Source organism: Corvus kubaryi, unplaced genomic scaffold, assembly GCF_017639235.1.
Source record: "Corvus kubaryi isolate FWS band 111438036 unplaced genomic scaffold, C.kubaryi_AGA036_p1.0 37301, whole genome shotgun sequence".
NCBI classification, from domain to species: domain Eukaryota; kingdom Metazoa; phylum Chordata; class Aves; order Passeriformes; family Corvidae; genus Corvus; species Corvus kubaryi.
This window is the reverse complement of record NW_024581094.1, coordinates 630,997-650,090: the sequence shown is the minus strand read 5'-3', so window position 1 is coordinate 650,090 and position 19,094 is coordinate 630,997. Positions and strand designations below refer to the sequence as shown.

The 19,094-nt window shown below is 61.8% G+C and overlaps 3 protein-coding genes across 4 annotated transcripts; all 3 read right to left on the bottom strand.

Annotated features, from left to right (window-relative positions):
* Positions 1 to 5,713: 5,713 nt before the first annotated feature.
* On the bottom strand, positions 5,714 to 10,160 carry DHX58 (DExH-box helicase 58). Of its 2 annotated transcripts, XM_042027869.1 has the most exons (12): positions 9,779 to 10,159; positions 9,500 to 9,701; positions 9,212 to 9,402; positions 8,885 to 9,001; positions 8,536 to 8,662; positions 8,274 to 8,456; positions 7,940 to 8,190; positions 7,667 to 7,816; positions 7,269 to 7,430; positions 6,797 to 6,987; positions 6,523 to 6,619; positions 5,714 to 6,273 (listed from the first exon to the last, which is right to left on the bottom strand). In XM_042027869.1, the coding sequence occupies exons 1-12, from the start codon at positions 9,968 to 9,970 to the stop codon at positions 6,094 to 6,096; spliced, it is 2,043 nt and encodes a 680-aa protein (XP_041883803.1). In that variant the 5' UTR covers positions 9,971 to 10,159; the 3' UTR covers positions 5,714 to 6,093. The 2 variants fall into 2 exon arrangements, with proteins under 2 accessions (XP_041883803.1, XP_041883804.1); XM_042027870.1 differs by lacking the exon at positions 8,885 to 9,001 and having other exon boundaries at positions 9,779 to 10,160.
* Positions 10,161 to 10,349: 189 nt separating this feature from the next.
* Positions 10,350 to 17,086, bottom strand: KAT2A (lysine acetyltransferase 2A). Its single transcript, XM_042027871.1, has 18 exons — positions 16,515 to 17,086; positions 15,827 to 15,950; positions 15,603 to 15,748; positions 15,162 to 15,251; positions 14,833 to 15,014; positions 14,389 to 14,580; positions 14,193 to 14,299; positions 13,958 to 14,065; positions 13,735 to 13,871; positions 13,402 to 13,610; positions 13,205 to 13,331; positions 12,866 to 12,976; positions 12,646 to 12,789; positions 12,280 to 12,394; positions 12,151 to 12,187; positions 11,976 to 12,039; positions 11,688 to 11,772; positions 10,350 to 11,463 (listed from the first exon to the last, which is right to left on the bottom strand). Exons 1-18 carry the CDS (start codon positions 16,740 to 16,742, stop codon positions 11,270 to 11,272), a joined length of 2,400 nt encoding a protein of 799 aa, XP_041883805.1. The 5' UTR covers positions 16,743 to 17,086; the 3' UTR covers positions 10,350 to 11,269.
* A 569-nt stretch (positions 17,087 to 17,655) lies between these two features.
* On the bottom strand, positions 17,656 to 18,567 carry LOC121664525 (heat shock protein 30C-like). The gene has a single exon (XM_042027876.1). It carries the CDS (start codon positions 18,414 to 18,416, stop codon positions 17,808 to 17,810), a length of 609 nt encoding a protein of 202 aa, XP_041883810.1. The 5' UTR covers positions 18,417 to 18,567; the 3' UTR covers positions 17,656 to 17,807.
* Between the last annotated feature and the right edge of the window lie 527 nt (positions 18,568 to 19,094).

Sequence of the window (19,094 nt, the reverse complement as noted above, 5' to 3'; positions counted from 1 at the left end):
AGAGCTGGAGCAGGGAGCCTTGGCTGGGCTCTTGGAGGAAGAGGTGCTGAGCCCACCGGAGCCAGGAGGGAAACAGGACAGTTGGGTCCTAAACCCGACCCAGCACTGGTGTTTGGAGAGGGGAGGTGATGGGACACTCTGGGTGCATGTCAGCCTGACGTTGTCAGAGCAGCAGCACGCACTGCCCATGGCCAGGGAGGCTGGTGACAGTGACAATCCCCCAACACTCCCGTCTTTCTCCAGCCCTCAAGACCCTGTGGGAGTGTCCCACGGGACCCCTGAGGCAGGTGCTGCCAGGGCTGGGGTGAGCCTTTAAAGCAGCCAGAGTGGAAGAGGAGAAACCTGACAGGCCCCAGCTGAAAGCTGTGTGGGAAAACAGTAAGGGAGGATAAATAAAGTTGACTGAAATTGTTCAGCCCCAGCCCCTTGTGCAGGAGTCCAGACAAGGTCCAGGCAGGATTCAGCATCCTGAGCAGCCACTGATGAGGTGGGACGTCATCCCTAAGGACACAGTGAGCTGCCTGTGCCCACACTCCTGGCCACCCCCGGGATCTGCTTCATGCCATCAAAATCTGGGTTGCAGCAGCTTTCCAGGGCCATGGGTGTATTTGTCTGATTTCTTTCTGATGCCTGAGACAGAGAATCCCTATCAGGAAGAACATCCCAGTCAGAGAGAACATCCTGGCCAGGTGCACACATGACCCACCAGCGAGGGCTGAGCAGGCAGAGCAGGGAGCAGTTGGCCCAGGAATTTTAGCAGGGTCACCTTTGGTATCACAGTGCTGCACAGTCCTCGTTCTGCAACGGGAGCAGTATCTCATTTCTTCCTCAATTAGCTCCTGATTATCAGTGTCCCAGGGCCCCTTTCCAGTCTCTGTTTAATGCACCATTAATAATTCATTTCTCAAATAGCAGGAACGCAGCGCAAGGTTGGGGCTTTGTGACTAATAAGTACCAGAGCAACTCTCATCTCCAAGGGACAAATGAAGGCAACACAAAATAAAGTGGAAGAATCAAAGATAATATATTTAGTGGCCTTTAATCAAACACTGCATAACAGGTTTGATTACTCAGGTGAAGAACACACACCCACACTGGGCTCCCATGCCTCGCCAGCATCATCCCCGTCCCACTGCCTTCCCAGAGGGAAATTGAGGCACCTCGAGTTAAAACTAGGGCTGGCCTGCACTGCCCTCCTCCCAGGGTTAGGGGTTTAGGTACAAACTAGACCTTTCCTCAAGCTGGAAAATCCCAGGACCAGATTTCCCGGTGCCCAGCAGAGCCAGCACAGTCGCTGAGGAGTCACACGCACGCTGGCAGCTGCACATTAAGTGTGACGGGATTCTGACAGATCCAATTATAAAGCCAGGTCTCAGCAGAATTGCAGCCCTAAGATTTAGTGCATGAAATTTTGTTTGGGAATTTTTGGATATTGCAGCTTGTGCCAGGGGTCCCCGCAGGCCCCAGACTGTGCCAGCACCAGCCAGCTGTCCCTGGGTCTTACCCCACCATGTTGCATCCCCTCCCTGCCACATCCTGCCAATGCCCAGCCCAAATAGAGTCACCTAAAAACGGCAAGAAGGAGAGAATCCACCCCCAGCAGCACTGAGGAAGGGGGGACCTGCAGCCCCCTGCTCTTCTGTCCCACAGAGACGTGCCCTGGCCCAGGGACTGCCCCTGCACAGTCTCTGGGATCACACACAGACTATGAGCTGTAAATCACTTGACTCCCAGTGGCTGAGGATCTGCCCGGGCCTTTCCACACTGCCCTAGGATGCTATTTTTAGCCCTTTCCTAGAAAAACAAGGTGGGCATGTGTGATGGTCCTGTTCTCGGCTGACCAGGGACTTGGCTGCCCTGGGAATGCTCCTCAGAGGAAAGCAGCCAAGAAACCTCCAGGGACCGAAACCTCCAGGGCCATGGAGGACGCAAGGATGTGAGTCCAGCTGCTCCCACGGTGCGTTGGTCCAAAGAGAAGTCAAGTCTCTTTGCCAAGTGTAGGGCTGTTGTGCCCCAGCCAGTGCTGCATGACCTTCTTCCATTAAAACCCCGGGATTAGGGGGTTTGTTTTACTTTTTCTAAGTGGCTGACAAGGGACCCTGGGATCACGGGTGGGCACAAAGCTTGGAATGAAAGCTGGCAGCCTGCAGCACTGCCACCATTGGATCAGATCAGAGCTGCATCACCATCCCCTGGCTCGGGAACCCAGGAGCTGTTGGGAAAACAGATTTGCCTTTCCATCCGCGAGGCTGTTCCATCCTCTGCCATCCACAGCTGAGCCCGGGCTGGCAGGAGCAGCCAGAAGACGGTGCCGGGGGGCTCAGTGACTGTGGGAGGCTGGAGTCTTCCCAGTCCTGACTTTTGTGCCCTCCTGGGGACACCCAGTGAAGAGCTGCAGTCCTTTCCCCAAGCCCAGATGGCTCCTGTGCACTGGCACCTCACGGCTGGGCGGGTGGGATCCACACCGGGCACAGGCTTCAGCGGGCACCCGAGTGCCACCCAGCAGGGACACCTCCCTGATTCCCCTGGGATGAGCAGCCCCTGGTCCTGACGTCCTCATCCCAGTGCTCCCGCAATGCCCTGGGCTCGTGCCTCGCCGTGCCGCTGCGTGCCGGGGAGCTGTTCCAACCTAAGCAGAATAAACCTGCAGTGGTTATATTTCCTGCCTCCCGCTCGGGGCGCGAGGGAAATTGTTTGATGCTAATCCCCTTGTTTAATCCAGCGGCATCCTGACATGCGAACAGTCAGGATTAACTCCCGGGGGGAACCGTCCGACAAGCGGCCGGCGGTGGCGGGGCCGGCGCAGCCCAGCAGGACAGGGACGCACCCGAACGCTCTGCGGGCTCCCGTGCGCTCCCGGCAGCGGAGAAGAGGGGATGAAGGAACAAAGTGGGGAGAGGGCTTCTGGTTTTCGGGATGGAAGTCCTCCACCACAAGCACTTCTCTCCAGACTGGAATTTCTCCTGGTACAGAGAGGGAAGTTCCAGCTGTCCCGGGAAAGGTCACCTCGGGGTCTGACGTGCTCCCGGGCTCTGGAAGAGATGCTGTGCAATAGCCAGATTTTCAGATGTGCCTGGGAAGCAAAATTCAGTCCCCATCCCCCTCACCCAGGATGCCACCGGACTCCTGCTGCTCATCCTGCTGCTGCCTGAGCCAGAGTCACGAAGCAGGATGGAGCCACCCCCAGGGCAGGACCCTCAGCCCCAGGCACCTCTTTGATAAAGGTGCTTGAGGTCCTGCTTTGGCTGCTCTGTGCCCTTCTTGCTGCAGACCTGCCCTGGATTTCAAATTTCAATTTGCCTGACTTTATCTTTCGGCCCCAGTTCTCATTATTCCTCTCTCTGCCAAGTAAAAGAGTCCTTTAATACCCAGCAGTTTTCTCCCCAGGAAGACACTTGCATGCTGTAATCAAGTCACATCTCAGGCTCCTTCCCAATAAGTCGAACAGGCTGAGCACTAAGTCCCGCTAAACACCAGCCTGGGGAAAGGGCTGACCTGAGGTGCTGCCAGGTGGAGGAGCCGGAGGTTTTCCAGCTGGTGCCTTGCGAGGGGAATCGGTGCTTTCTGACGCACTGATGACAAATGAAATGAGCTGTGAGAAACAAATTGCTGCATTGCCCTGACTCTGTGAGCACACCCGGCTGCCAGGGGCATGGGGGTTGCTGGGGTAGGAGGACAGAGGCGTTCCTGGGGCTGTCCCCATCCTGGCAGCCTGTGGGCCAGGGGCAAACTCCTTCACGGTGCTTCTGCCAGCAGAACTTGCTGCAGCAGCTGTTTGCTGCGGGGCTAATGGTGCCCATCTCTGCTTACAGGCAGCCAGTCGTGATGGCTGGAACATAAGTGCTTTGGGGAGCTGAGATAAGCAAAGGTGCTTTGAGCCACAGACTTCTTCCAGCCTGGGGATTTGGCCACAGGAGGCCAGCTCTGAAGGATGCCAGTCCTGAAGGATGCTGGCTCAGAAGGATGCAGGCTCAGAAGGATGCCAGCCCTGAAGGACACCGACCAAGGTCGCAGCACCGATCACTGCAGCTCAGCTGCTCCCTGCTGCCAGGCCCAAGGTGCCCGAGCCCCTGGGAAGGAGAAGTCAGATGCAGCTGACGTTGCAGCAGGGACGCAGAGGGAAGAACAAGCAGAGGCTGGATACAGACCCACTTGCAAAACCACAGAGATTCACAATGCTGTCCTGGCCTTGTATCCCTGAAGTCAGCTGCACCCCTTCAAAAAGGGGCAAGTTTGTCACAGAAATTCTGGTTTGGAGCACCCAAGCGGACAGCCAGATCTACCAGGGCTGGTGAGAGGTTGCACCACCCAGTGCTGTGGACACCCACTGGGCTAACTCACAACCTGAATTCTCCAAGCACAAATCAGGGCAATTTGAGCTGAGCAAAACGATCTGGGGTCCCTGCGGGAGAGATCCTGCCTAGGGAGCAGGAGGAGAGGCCATCCCAGCCCACAAGGAGCTACAAATAACTCAAATGGCCTCATTACCCAGTTTCTGATGAACAGGAGTTTGGTTTCCCCGGGGCCATCTCCACCTGAAAGCGGGCTGTGTGTGCCTGACACTGCGGGAGCCTCTGGTACCAAAGTCAGGCAGGAGGAGCAGGACTCTGGTCCCCTGCACGTGTCCTCGTCCTTCTGCAGCTCCCCGCCACCCGCGGAGCCACCTGTGACCTGCCGAGCATCCGCGCTGCTTACCGGCGGGGGGGCGTCCCCGGGCCAGCACCAACACGTGCGGCAGGATCCCGCGGGGAAGGGACACGCGGGGAGCGGCCGGTGCGAGCGCTGCAGCCCCCTGTACTCACCGGAGCATCCCCCGGTCCCGCCGGATCATTCCCCGGTTCCCCGGGCATCCCCCGGTCCCCCCGGATTATATCCCGGTTCCCCGGGCATCCCCTGGTTCCCCGAACATCTCCCGGTCCCCCGGATCATCTCCCAGTTCCTCGGGCATCCTCCGGTCCCCCCGGCTCATCCCCCGGTTCCCCGGGCATCCTCCGGTTCCCTGAACATCTCCCGGTTCCGCGGGCATCCCCCGGTCCCCCTGGGCATCCCCCAGTTCCCCGAACATCCCCCGAACATCCCCTGGTTCCCCCGGATCATCCCCCGGTTCCCCCGGATCATCCCCCGGTTCCCCGAACATCCCCCGGTCCCCCCGGCTCATCCCCCGGTCCCCCCGGGCATCCCCCGGTCCCCCCGGTCATTCCCCGGTCCCCCCGGGCATCCCCAGCCCGGCCCGAGGCTCCCTCTAGCGCCCAGCGGCGGCACAGCACGGGCGGACGCGCGGTCCGGGGCTGCGCACCCCGGTACCGAATCCCTCGCCCCGAAGCCGGCCCGGTCCCGGTCCCGGTCCCGGTCCCGTGTCCTGCCGCAAGCCCCGCGGCTCCCCCGCGGCTCGGACGCAAAGCGCTTTCCAGGGTGCTCCCAGGTGAGATCGAGGGGACGCCCGAAGCCCCAGAGGGACCCCCTGGGGCTGCCCCAGAGGGGTTTAGGCTCGTTCTGGGCCTCGAGAAGGTTCGGTCTTGGGTGGGTGGGTGAGACAGGCCACTGTCTGCGGGGGGGGGTAGGGCCGGGGCGGCCTCACAGGCTCCACTGTCCCCTGGAGAGCCCTGTTCTGCTGGCACAGCACACAGTGGGGTCTGGCTCTGGTGCCATGTCCCCCCCTCGAACGCTCCTGCCCAGCCAGCTCTTGTCACAAGTGACACGGCCAACCTGCCCCTTCAGTCTAGCACGTGCGTTTTTAATGGAGACCCATGAATTCACAAATCAGAGTGGAGAAGCAGTGGGCTGTGTCCTGGCCCCACAAAAACGGATGGTTCTCCTGGCAGGGTTGCAGAGGGGAAGGCAGCAGCATGGGGAGCAAGGAAGGGTTTGGGTAGTTTTTGATCCCAGCATCTCATCCTTTCTTTGCTGCCCGGGGTCAGCAAAGCTCCTTCAGCAGCCATGGGCTCCAGCACGGGACGCACTGCTGCAGCTCAGACCAGCGAGGAAGAGAGGAGTGAGCCATGGCCTTCTGTCCAAGGGTCGAGGAAGCCTCTCCCTTTCATGTGAGACCCTGAAAGTGCCCTGTGAATAGTCCTCTTCTGAACAGAGCCTGTGCTAGAAGGACAGGCCATGGGTGTCAGCGCAGTACTCCAGGTAGTCAAACGCCTTGATGGGGAACGTCACAGCGCTCCACTTCTTGTACCTCCTCTTCTCTGCCGGTGTCTCCACCACAAAGTTCTTAATGCAGAGGATAGGCAGCTTCACCTGCCGGTACAGCATCTCCATGCCCCAGTCCTGTGTGGGCAGGGAGGGGACAGTTAGACACCGCACACACAGCGTCCCCAGGCTGCAGGGCCACGCACACAGGGATGGGCGACTTCCTTGCTCCCAAGGCATGTCTCTCCTTTGCAGGCAGCCTGTGTCCATGTCCCTCAGCACACACGACACAGGCATGTGCAGCTGTGAGCCGGGGCACAAGGCACAGCCCTTCCTGTCCCTCCAGCTCTGACTGGGCTGCAGACACAGGGGGATGGTTGTGCTCACCTGGCTGCAGGCGCTGCAGGCAATACGGCAGCCAGGCTCCCAGTCCCTGAAAGTGCGCTGGAATTGTATTTTCCCAGAGGAAACTCTGTAATACAGCCTGGAAGGAAGGGGACACCAGACAGTAAGGATGATGGTCCAGGGGGCACAAACAGGGCAGCACAGGTGCTCCCATAGTCAAACAAAGCTCCTGCAATCTCCCTGTACCAAGAGAAAGAGCTGGCAGCAGGCTGGTGCTACCCCTGCCCGCTCGCCCCTGCCCATGCAAGACTCCTACCTGAATTCGGGGTTGACGTTGACATGGTGCATGCCCTCCACTGTGCGGATGTCGCTGCCATGGCACACGGCCACGTTGCAGTTGACACAGTACAGGCGAACAGCATCTGGGTCGTGCAGCTGCCGCCGCTCACTGATCCTGGCCTCCTTCATCAGCCAGCTGGCTACAGCCACCCGCTGCAGCTCCCGGATCTGTGGGGGACACAGCGGAGATAGGGGTCAGCACAGGGCTGCAGGCAAAGACAGATGGCAGATATGGCAAGATCCACTGAGGGATGCATCATCCCACGAGTGCAAGCGACAGGGCAGGACAGGCAGGGCAGGATGGGCACACACTGCCCCATGCCCCTCACACAACCCCATCTCAGGATCTGGTGCTGCCCTGGGGCAGAGAAGGCAGCCAAATGCAGGGTGCAGAGGTGGGCAAGAGTTGCCTGGCTCTGCCAGTGCCCATGGCAGCACCCAGCACCTACCTTTTGGTTGTACTCCTGCTCAGGCATGGCTTGCACTGCCTGAATCGCCCTCTTCATGAGCTCCACCCGGTCCTCGTTGAGCAGCTCTCGGGCCACCTCTCTGCTGTTGGCTTTGGCAAGGACAGAGTAGACACTGTTCTCAGCACGGGCACGGCCCCGGGCCTGCAGAGCAAGGTCCAAATGTTGCAGTCAGTAGAAGAGGGACACAGCCAACCCTTTCGTGCCACCCTGTGAGAACAGATCCACTTCCACCCTCCCCTGCACCTTGTCAAGGAGATGTTCTGCCAGGGGTTGGGCTCATCCCCAAGGACATGCCTGCAGGGAAGGCAAGAGCCCCCATGTCCCACCCCCACGGCTTTGGGGGTTCCTGGCAGGGCCAGAGGGAGTCTGGGCAGCACCTGCATCATGGCGATCTCATTGGTCATCAGCCCATAGCGGACCACGATGTTGCACTCAGGGATGTCCAGGCCCTCCTCAGCCACACTGGTGGAGAAGAGCAGGTTGAGGGCTCCCTCACGGAACTGCTTGATCACATCCTGCTGCTCGTTCTGGGTAGACAGGGGGGTGATGCTTCAGCAGCTGTGTAGGGCTCTGAGGCCTGGGCAGCACCAGCAGCACCCCCAAAGTGTGCAGAGTGGGATCAATCCAGTTCCTGCCCACCCTCCACTCACCTGTGTCATGTGCCTGGTCTGGTTGCTGTAGCCAGCGCCAGTGAGGACGGTGGCCCTGATGTGCTGGAGCGTGGCCGTGGTCTGCAGCCAGCTGAGCAGGCTGTGAGCACTCTGCCTTGTCTTGGTGAAGACGATGCCACGAGAAGCGCCCACGGGCTCAAAGTGCTCACGCAGGATCCCCTCCAGCTTGCCCAGCCTGGGGTTCTCATAGCGCTGGTCCCCGGCAAGTGCCTGCAGCCTCGCCCTGTTCTCTGCACAGGTGAGAGGGGTGTCGGGGAGACTCCTTACACCCAAAACGCAGCCAGCATCACCCCCCTCCAGGCCCCTCTGTTACCCTCGAATGTGGTAATGAGGAACTGTTCAGTGGGGTCCTTCTCATCCCTCTCAGCGCTGTAGAACTGCTGGAGGCACTGGAAGGCGTCAATCATCCGCACGGTGTCATTGATCAGCAGAGCGTCGTTGTACTTGCGCAGGTGCAGGGCGCACACCCGGGTCTTGCGACAAAACAGCTCTGCAGCTGGTGGGGCCAGGGGACACGGCAGTCACAGCCTGCCCCGTGGCTCAGCACCGCCACACCTGCACTGCTGCACCCTCACCTCTCTTCTCCAGCTCCACGATGCGCTGCTCGTAAATCTGCGTGCCAAAGTCCCATGGAAGACCCGGCTTCTCCATGTACTGCTGGATCTGCACCATCATCTTCTTCAGCTGCTCACCAAAGGGGTCCTGGGAGCAGGGAGGGGCTCAGGATTTGGGAATCGTGGCTGGTTGCATGGCGGGACCCAGACAGTTGCAGGATCCCCCAGCACCAAAACTCTGGGTCAACCAATTTCTCACACTGGCCTGAGCAAAGCGGATGAAGGGACACAGCTCCTCACCCAGCAAGGCTTGAGGGTCTCATCTTCCACCCAGTGAGCAGCCCCATGGCTCTGAGCAGCCATACCTCACCTGCACTCGCTCCTGGCACAGGTCATACTGCTTCTTGGGTTGGGGGACATGGCTCTGCAGGTGCTGCGCCTCGTCCTGCACCGATGTGATCTTCTCAGTGTCTAGGTTGGCACAGATCTGAGAGGGAAAGATCCTGCTTCCACCCTGAGCCCAGCTGCCCAGGACAGTGCACTGCGTGGTGCTCACTGGCAACCTGATGAGTTTGGGGATGACTCCTCTGGTCTGCCCAGCACCCACACACCTGGACATCAACCCCCATCCCAAGGGACACCCTGCTGAACCCCAGGGGAAGCTGTGCTGAAGCAGGGCAGAGGGCACAGGACACACCTGCAGGATGTGCTCTACGGCCTCCTCGAAGGACGTTGCCCCCCCAGTGCCAGGCGACGCCGTCAGCCCCAGAACCTGTGGCAGCTCCTGCTCCCTGCTGAGCTTGTGCTGGAGGTATCTCAGCATGATCTTGTTGTAGACGGCGTCCTTGTGCGTGTGGTGGCACTCGTCTATCACCAGCAGCGAGAAATCTGCTCCGGGACAGGGAGTGGAGTGGGGTGAGATGGGGCTCAGCTGGGGGCTCAGCCATGGCTGTGGGGCCAGCAGCGTATGTGGTCTGGTGCCCACCTGTCAGCTCCACGTGCATGTCCTCCTCCGTGCTGACCAGGGCGTTCTGCAGTATCTGGGCTGTGCAGATGATAACATCGTTCTCCTTCACCAGGCAGGCGAAGAAGGCTTTGTGGCTGGTGTCCCCACTGATGGATGCCACCTTGAAGGTGTCCTGCAGTGCCTGGAACTCCTTCTCGGTGTGCTGGTCCACCAGGTGCACCTGCGCCCACAGGACCACGCTCAGCACCGGCCAGGACCACCAGCCGTGGCTCCCGCGGTCCTGGGGCAGGGCAGCACCTTGTTGACAAGCACGGCCACCTTGCCGCCCGGCCGGCTCTGCAGGTGCCGCCGGCAGACGTGGACGGCCACGCGGGTCTTCCCGGCGCCCGTGGGCAGGCAAACGATGCTGTTGCGGCCGCGCAGGGCCGGGGCCGCCGCCTCTCGCTGGTACCCCCGGAGCTCCATTCCCCGCCGCTGCGCGTTCCGCATCTGCCGAAGGCGGAACCAGCCGGGAAACGAAACTGGAGGCGGCGCATCCTGCTGGTCCCGCAAGTGGGGGGGGCCGCAAGGGGGGGCCCCGCCGGCCGCACTGGGGCCAACTGAGCCGAGCCGAGCCGAGCCGCCCGGCCCGGAGATCAGAACCGAAACCGAAACCGAGTGGAGCTCCCACAGCACCCCCCCGCACCCAGACGGCCCCTGCCGGACCGCTGGACCGGTCCGGGACCCCAGCGCAGCACTGAGCACCCCAACCAACCCTGCACCCCAGTTCTGCCCAGTGCACCCCAGCCCATCCACGGGGATCTTTACACTCTCCCCATCCCGAGTTGTTCCTATTCCCCTCCCCAACACAAACACCCTCCACAACATCCCAGGTTGTCCACCTGCCCACCACGCTGGGGTGAGCCCCACGGATGGAGCTGGGGCTGCACAAAGACATTTATTAAAAAAAAAAAAAAACCCAAACAAACCAACGAAACACCAGTCAAGTGGAATGGGGGCGAGTGGGGGGCAGGGAAAGGGGTGGGAGTCACAAGGAGGGGGGAGCAAGGAGGGAGACAAGCAGAGGTGTCTGCCAGCTGGAGCGGAGCAGGGGGAACAGAAGCCAGCACAGCACCGGGCAGCCACCCTCCCTGGCACCCGGAGGGGCAGGACTGGGGCTGGCAGCCCCCCACCCCCCTAGCTGGCAGCAGGGGCAGGCAGGGAGGATGTACAGGCAGGGAAGGCAGACCTGCCCCGGGGGAAGAGCTGACAGAGGCAGCAGGAACTGGGGGTGCAGAGCAGAGCCCCCCTGCCCAGCAGGACCCTGGCCCAGGAGCAGCACCGCTGCAGGCAGCCGCAGGGCTGACCCCGCCGTACATTCAGTGTGAGGGGTAGGGGCTGCCTGCACGTGGACGGAGCAGAAACCAAAGCACTTGTGTGCCCCTGCCCTGTCACAGGGAGCCAGGGCAGAAGGCACGATCCCAGGTAGGGGGGACGCACAGGGGTCGGGGGCTCCCCCTCCCCAGGCAGAGGCAGGAGCTCAGTGCTGTCTCTGCCCTGGGCAGATCCTGATGAGGCAGCTCCAGCCTCACCCCCATTCCCTAGGAGAGGCAGCCAGAGCACCTCAGGGATAAAAGCACCAGCCCCCCCAGCCCCTGTGGTTCCCCAAGAAGGAAGGCCCAGCTCCCCAGGCTGCTCAGCAGCACCAATCCCTCCAGCAGCTCCTACCCACAGAGAGAGTGGGGCTGGATCCCACAGGTCCCTCCCATGGGAGGGCCAGTGGCCACAGCAGGTCCAAGCCAGCCCCCCCTACTTGTCGATGAGCCCCCCCTCCTTGAGCTTGAAGTAGAAGAACTTCTCGAGGGTGTTGGCACACTTGCAGTAGTCGCTGTCGGGCGGGTTGTACTCGCGGCAGTTGGTGATGATGCGCTGCAGGTCGGCGATGAACAGCTTCTTGGTGACGTAGTAGCGGTTCTTCAGGCGCTCCGTCATGGTCTTCAGGTCTGGGGGTGGGGAACGGTCAGGGCCCCTCCCCAGGCCTCTGCACCACCCAGCCACTGAGCTGGACACCAACCACAGGTCCCAACTCATCCCTCTCTCTCTGGGCTATCCTGAGGCTCCTGCCACCCCAAACTTGAGTCCCCAGCACAGACCCCACAATGAATGGGGGGGTCCTCAGCCCTCTCTTCTGTAATCTTGTCCTGGGGGGGTGGACACAGCAACCTACCTATTGGGAAGCGGATGATTTCATAGTAGTCTGGTGCCTCTGACTTCTTCACTGGCTCCATGAAGGGCCACGCACTGGGGTGGGTCTGGGGAGAAGTGGGGGGCAGTTGGAGCAATGACCACACAATCCTTGTTTGCTCCAGCACTCAAGAGTCCTGCTCTCCCCACACCTGGGTCACCCCAGCAGGCCCCAAGGGCAAAGCCCTGTACAGCCCATCGCAAGGGAGGCAGCTCTGAGGGCTGTCAGGCAGACAGGCACCCTGGAGCAAGGGTCCTCTCCTGCCCACACCTTGATCTGGGCCAGGAGGTTCTTCAGCATGTTGTAGAGCTGGTCTGGGTCCTTCAGTTCCTTCCTGCAGGACAAAGCCAGTGCCCATCAGTCTCTCTCTCCATTCCAGGGCCTGGCCAATGCCAGGACTGAGGTACAGGCAGAGCTGAGCCCCTCGCCCTCATGCAGCACTCACCCCTTCTCCTTCCCCAGTGGTTTCCATCCTGTTTCTCCTGGAAGACAAGCGTCAGCGTCACCACATCTGCCCTGCAGCCATGGGGAGGGAGGACAGAGCCCTCCTGCCAGACCCCCCGCCAGGACTCACGGATGCCAGGGACGCTCTCGATGGGGATCTGCCGCACACCCTCCTTGAAGCAGGTCAGGCCTGGGTAGACTTTGCGGATCTGCGCCTGTTTCCTCTCGATCAGCTTCTTGATGATCTGCAGGGAAGGGGGGTTGGAAGGGGGCAGATGAGTGGGGACTGCATGATGCTCTGCCACACCGTGATGTGGGACCCCATAAACCCATTGTGCAGGGCCAGAGACAACCCCGGCCAGTGTCAAAGCCACCAGTGCCCCCTCTCTGCCCTGCAAGTCTACTCTCAGGGCCAGCACAGCCCCACACCTCTCCCCTGCCTTCAGGGGGAGGCTGGCAGTGCTCACCCACCCTCCTGCCCACTCCTGGGCCGTACCTCCTTCTGCTTCTTGATGATGTGTGAAAGCTCAGTGTAGGGGATGCGGGGGTTCAGCTCACACTCCATCAGGGTCGCCCCCTCGTAGTCCTTGATGTATCCCAGGTAGCGGCTCTTGGGGACCTTGATGTCCTTGGAAAAGCCCTAGGAGAGAGGGGGTGGGTGGGAGGGGGCAGGTGTGCAGCAGAGCTGGGGGCAGCTCCCAGGGAAAGGAGCCCACCTGCTTTTTGAAGTAGCCAATGGCGTACTCGTCCGCATAGGTGAGGAAGTAGAGGATGTTGTGCTTGATGTGGTACTCCTTCAGGTGGTTCATCAGGTGTGTCCCATAGCCCTTGGGGAAGCACCGTGAGACAGGGACCCCCCCCCCAGGCAGCCCCAGTTGGGATTAACAACCCCCTCCCACCCATGGAAATGGCAGCTGGAAGATGTCCTGGAGCAACTACCACTGCTTGGGGCTGGTCAGTGCTGAGCAGGTCTGGCTGCCCAAGGGGCAGCTACACAGAGACCACCCTGCCCAGCTTTGAGGGGCACACGTGTGTGCCCTTCTCCCCGCTCTCACCTTCACTTGCTCGTTGGAGGTGACGGCACAGAAGACGATCTCCGTGAAGCCTTGGGTAGGGAACATGCGGAAGCAGATGCCCCCGATCACTCGGCCATCCTTGATCAGCGCCAGGGTCTTGTGCTTCCTGCGGGCAGCACAGCCGAGGGTGAGGGGAGCCCCCCGCACCGGCCCCCCCGCATCCCCCAGCCACGCACGGGTCAAAAACGAGGCGAGTGATGTACTCCTTGGGCATGCGGGGCAGCTGGTGCGAGAAGACATTCTGCAGCCCCACCAGCCACATCAGGATCTTCTTGTTGGATTTCTGCGAGAGCGAGTTGCCGATAACATGGAACTCGATGATGCCGCGGCGCTCCTCCAGCCGCGCCGTCTCATCCCGCGCCGCGTTGGCCGACAGCAGGCTGGTCTGGGGGCATGGGGGGGTCACTGTCCCTCTGTTGGGGGAGCCCCACTCCACCCTGGCACACTGGGGAAGCAGCTCTGTGGGCACTGGAGAGCACCAGAGCTGCCCCAGCATCCCCAGCCCATACCTCAGGGCCCAGCATGGCAGCAGGGTCCGTGATGGTCAGCATGACCTCGTTCACCAGCTCCATGGGGATGTCTCCCATGACACGGATCCTCTTGGCATCCTCCAGCGTCAGGCTCTCAGGTAGCTTCCGCTTCTCCCCTGGAATGGGAGCAGAGCAGCACATCCAGTGCCGGGAGGGACCATGGACAGTTCCAGCTTTGTGGCGTGGGCTAATGTGACCTTACCTGGCAGGGGTTCTGGAGTGCTGGCGTCCAGGCTGGCGGCTGAGCTGCTGCTGCTGAGCTTCTTGCTGAAGAGAGGAGTGGTGGGCACGGCGACGGTGCTGACTGCAGCTGGAACAGACCCGTGGTGCCCATGACTGCTGGAAAGCGCCTCATCAAGCCGTGGCAGCCCAGCTCACTTGCACCTTGATCCTTCATCCCACAGCCCCCAAACAGGGGGAGCTGCTTCCTGAAATACCTGGGCGAGACGCCAGCTGGGCACCCTCCGCAGCTGGCACCGTGAAATCAGCCTCCCAGATTGGAGAGTTCTCACCGTAGATCTCCTCCTCCAGCATGGAGAGGAACCTGGCAGGGAGTGGCACATCAGCATGCAAGCATCCCAAAGGAGGAGTCCCCTCAGTGCTCCAGCAGCCATCCCCACACTGGGCACCTACTTGGGGAAGTGGGTGAGGATCAGTGTCCGCTTCTCCGGCACCAGCTTGTCTTTCTCCACCCGGAACTTCTCCAGCAGCTGCCGGCGGGTCACCGTGAAGATGGACTTGAGGAGGCTGCGCCCGAAGACGTGGGTGGTCTCGTAGCGGGGCAGGCTGTCACAGCTCTGCGGCACGTGGCAGTAGCACAGCCACCTGTGGGACAGGAAGGGGCTCCGGTGACAAGGCTGGAACCAGAGACCCCAGAGCATGCATATCCCTCCTGGGACAACGCTGCCAGGAGCAGGGGCGAGAAGAGAAGGTGGACAAAGGGCATGGCTGACATTTAGAAGCACTGGCCCCACTGGGTGCCTGCTCTCCTAGTGGACCGACACTCTTGGAGAGCTGGGGAGAGTCCCAGGAGTGAGACCCCAGGGTGGCTGGCTAATTACCACCCCCTGCCCTCACCTGGTGTAGTTGACCTTGTAGGTGGCCACATCGTCGTTCTGGGAGCGCTGACGGAACTGGGACGGCGTCTCCAGCTTCCAGTAGTTGAGGCACAGCAGGAACATCTTGGAGAGCTCATACATGGTCTGGCGCTCCTTGGGTGGCAAGTGGCTGAACTTGTACTGCACAAAATTCAGGACTCCCTGGGGAGAGGATGGAACATTGGGAGGGTGCCAGGGGCTGCTCTGAGTTCTTCCGTGCTGCCTCCCAGAGAGTGAGGGGACCATGGAAGAACAGCAGAACATAGGATAAGTCATCAGGGCGGTGCACAAGCCTGACAGCAGCCTCACCTGCTCAATGTTTGGTTTCTCAAAGGGGGGGCTCCCCAGGGAGCCCTCGACCACAGGCTGGCTCATCTGCAGGATGCACTTCCGCAGCAGCTACAAAGACACCATTAGACATGGTCACCAGAGTCCCAGGAACTGGATGCTCCAGGAATGGTGGAGGTGGCTGACACTGCCATGGGGCTGCTCTGATTTCTACAACCAGGAAGGCACCGGGGTTGCCCTTGAAGGACACCCGTTCATCCCCTAAAACCATACCCCAAGGGAATTCAAGGCCAGGACAGAGGTCACTTCAGAAGAGGGTCAGTGTTTCAGATCTTTGGGCTGTGGGATGGTTCACAGTCCCAGCTTCAGTTCATGAACAGCGGGACAGCAGCCCCAGCTCCCCACAAGGACCAGAGACTCTGCACAAGTCCCACCGTGAGTGGGGCAGCGAGACATGCGCACCTTGAACAGGTAGAAATACACCTGCTTGGTGTCCGTGTCCTCCTCCTTGTGCACTGACATGAAGAGGTTCTCCACATCTACCACCATGCCCAGCAGACGGTTGATCTCGTCCTCCGAGACGTTCTCCAGGTGGGACACATGGTCCGCTGTGCCGGAGAGAAAGCCACGGTGAGACCAGGGGATCAGCACTGCTCACCCTGCCCGTGAGGCCCCACAGGAGCTACCCAGCGCGTGGCCACAGCTCCGGCACGGTTCACTCAGGTTGGTCACCGGCTGCTGCAGGTCCATCCGAGGGGCTGTGGGGGGGTTTGGGTTCTTCCAGCCATTGCACTTGCAGGCGTCATTGGCCTGGTATGAGGGACAGAAGTGGCCTTCGCAGTGGCTCACGCGCTGCCACGTGCTGAGGCTGCCACCTTCTCTGGTGAAACGATTTCCCTGGCTTCCACCTGCCCCTTTTCACCCACCCCAGCTTTTCTCAGCCCCCATCCTGCATCACCCGCCATCCCAACACTCTCCTGTGCAGCCCCAGAACCTCGCAGCCCCTGCTCAGGGACATCCCTGCACCTCCCTGCAGCACTCTCTTCCTGCAGCCCCTGCCTGCGAACAGCCCAAAACCCCCGTCCTGCACCCCATGTACATCCCAGCACCCAATCCTGCATCCTTTGTCCATGCATTCCTTGCACTCATCCTCCTGCACCCGCTAAGTTCCCCTCCTACACCCATAAGCGTCCTTGCAACTCCCTCCTGCATTCCCCACTCAGGTCAGCACCCCCATCCTTCATCCCCCACCCAAGCACAGCCTTGAACCCCCACTCCTGTATCCCCTGCACCCCCACCCACGCCCGTCCTTGCATTCCCCACCCATGCACAGCCTCGAACCCCACCTCCCGCCCTCCCTCCTGTGTGCCCCACCTTGCAAGCCGAGAAGACCCCCAGCTTCTCCAGCTTCTTCCCGCGAGGGAACCCCCGCACCTGCGCCTTGCGCTGGCTCGCCCGCTGCTGCTGGCTCAGCCCGGGCCGTGCCGGGTCGCTGGATCCCGCTCCTCCAGCCGTCACCCCGCTCGCCCCCGCCGCCACCGCCGTTCCCGTGCCCGGGCCAGGCGGGGGCCGCCCGGGCTGCGCGGCCTCCGGCTCCGCCATGCCGGGCCCGGCGTGCGCCCCGCGCTCACTGCGCCTGCGCGCCGGGAACGCCGGGATCCGTAGTCGGCTGCGGCGGGGGAGGGCGGGTCGGTGCTCCCGGGACGGCGCTCCCGGGGCCGGTTCGCGTCACCCGCTGTCCTGAACGGGAGCAGAGCCCCCACTCGGGACTGCGCGTGCCGTGAACCGTCCAGAGAGGATCGAGGTCCGGTCATGACGACCCACCGCGACAGCCCCTCACGGGGCGGTGCCGAGCCGTCGGTGCCCGGAGGAGCCCTGCCGCCCCTCCGGTAACCGGTACCGCGCCCGGTCCGGCGCCGCACGGCGCGCTCGGCACCCCGCGGAGCCCCGCAAATATGGAGCATGGCCACGCCCTCTTCTCCAAATGCGGTGTGTGTCCCGCCCTCCGCCTTCCCACCGCCGGCACGGGGTGCGGCCGAGCGCCCGGCACGGAGCCTGGCCGCGCCTCCTGACCGGTACCAGCGAACCGGGTCCGCCCGCTGGCCATTTATGAGAGGCCGCGCCCACTTTCACCGGGGGGTGCGGCTTAGAGGCGGGCGGGGGCGCGGAGCTGCGGGCAGCGCCTGGAAGGTGCCAGCACTTGCCCGGGGGGACAGCACGGGGGACGCGGGCACCGCACGGGAGTGTCCCAGCACCAGCCCAAAGATGGGAGTCAGGTGTCCGAAGGCTACCCTGGGGGATGCTCAGGAGCTCCCGGGGATTCTCAGTGCTGCACATGGCCTGGAGCCCCTCGCCCAACCTACTCTGCCAGGGCAGAGCTGGGGAGAGGTGCCAGGGACATGCCCTGTGCCAGCACTGCCCTGTTCCCCTGCCTGCCATCACGCTGCGAGGGCACAGGCAGGAGCGTTGCAAAGCACAGGGCTGGGCAAGACTAGAAACACCGAAGCCACACAAATAAAAGTTAGAAATATTTATTACATATCAAAAAAGCTGCATGTTTTGGGCAGACACCACCCCCCGGGCCATCGCGCAGTCCCAGTGCGGTCCTGCTCTGCGGCCAGCAGCTGCCTCTGTAGCCAGGCTCAGCCTGGCCCCCGTTGCTCCTCTTCATGCCTTGGCCCGCTCGGCTCCATCCTCAGTGCTGCCAGCTGGCTGTGCCACCACCGGCCCCATCTGGATGGGCACGTTCCTCTCCGGGACAGCCGGCAGTGCCAGCTTGGGAGCCTCGATGCGGAGCTGCCCATCCTTGGACAGGGAGCAGGTCAGCGCTTCGGCGTCCACCTCCTCGGGCACGTCCCACTCCCGCTTCAGCACCTCGTACTTGTAGGAGAAGGAGCCCTTCTCGTCTGTGCTCTGCGTCTCCTTCTGCCCCACCAGCACCACCTTCCTTCCCACCACCTTCACCGACAGCTGCTCGGGCGCAAAGTCCTTCACATCCTGGCAGACAGAGAAGCCGTCCCCAGAGCCCTGGGTCAGGGCTGCGCTGGTGCTCGATGCACGGTCTGCGGCGATGCCGAGCCGTCCGGAGCTGCTCCCACTGGTCAGGTACTGCTCGACGCTGCTCATGAACTCCCGAGCCCTCTCCATCTCCAGCCGCATCTCCCGCTCCAGCTCGGCGAAGAGGGTGCCTGGATGTGGCCAGAGGGTGCGGACGGGTCCCAGCCACGGAAACAGTGAGCTGGACATGGGCGGCATAAAGTGCAGGCGGCAAAGCATCTCTGCTCCCGAGTGCTCCTGGTTGTGCTGCAGCTCTGCTCGGTGCAGTGGCTGGAGCGGTACTGGGCTGGGGCAGGGGAGCAGCGGAATTTATCCTCCTCTGCCCAGGGGTGTGTCCCTTCCAGAACGCTCTCTCCCCACGCACCCTCCTGGAGCCATCGCCTATTTTTGAGAGGCTGATTATCCACCAGCCAAAATAGCAGCGCCTGTTTCTGGGGTCAAGTCACATGCCACAAATAGGGAGCCGCAGTCACTGCTGGCAGCTCAGGTTTCTGCAGAGCCATCGTGATGCAGCAGGGCCAGTGGGGCCATGGTCGAGGGGCCACAGAGCCCTTCCCTGGCCCCCCTGCCAGGGGCTCGGTGGAGCCAAGGCTCCATTGTGCCAGGAGGGCATCACTTCTGCCAGTACAGGGACAGTCCCACACCTAAAGCAACGTGTCCCATGTCATCTGCTGCCAGGCACTTCCTGCACTTTCTGGGACTCCTCTCCCTGTTGGCCACCCCCATCCTGCCCTGACCCCTCAGCACCCCATTGTGCATGCCACCTGGGCATGGGCCCACGGGCTGACTTCTGGTCTCACCTGAGGGGACCTCCCTGGGCACAGATGGGGAGAAATGGGCCCCAGCTGAGGGTGGGGGGAGGCAGGGAGGAGCCCACACTCACTCCATGCCTGGGAA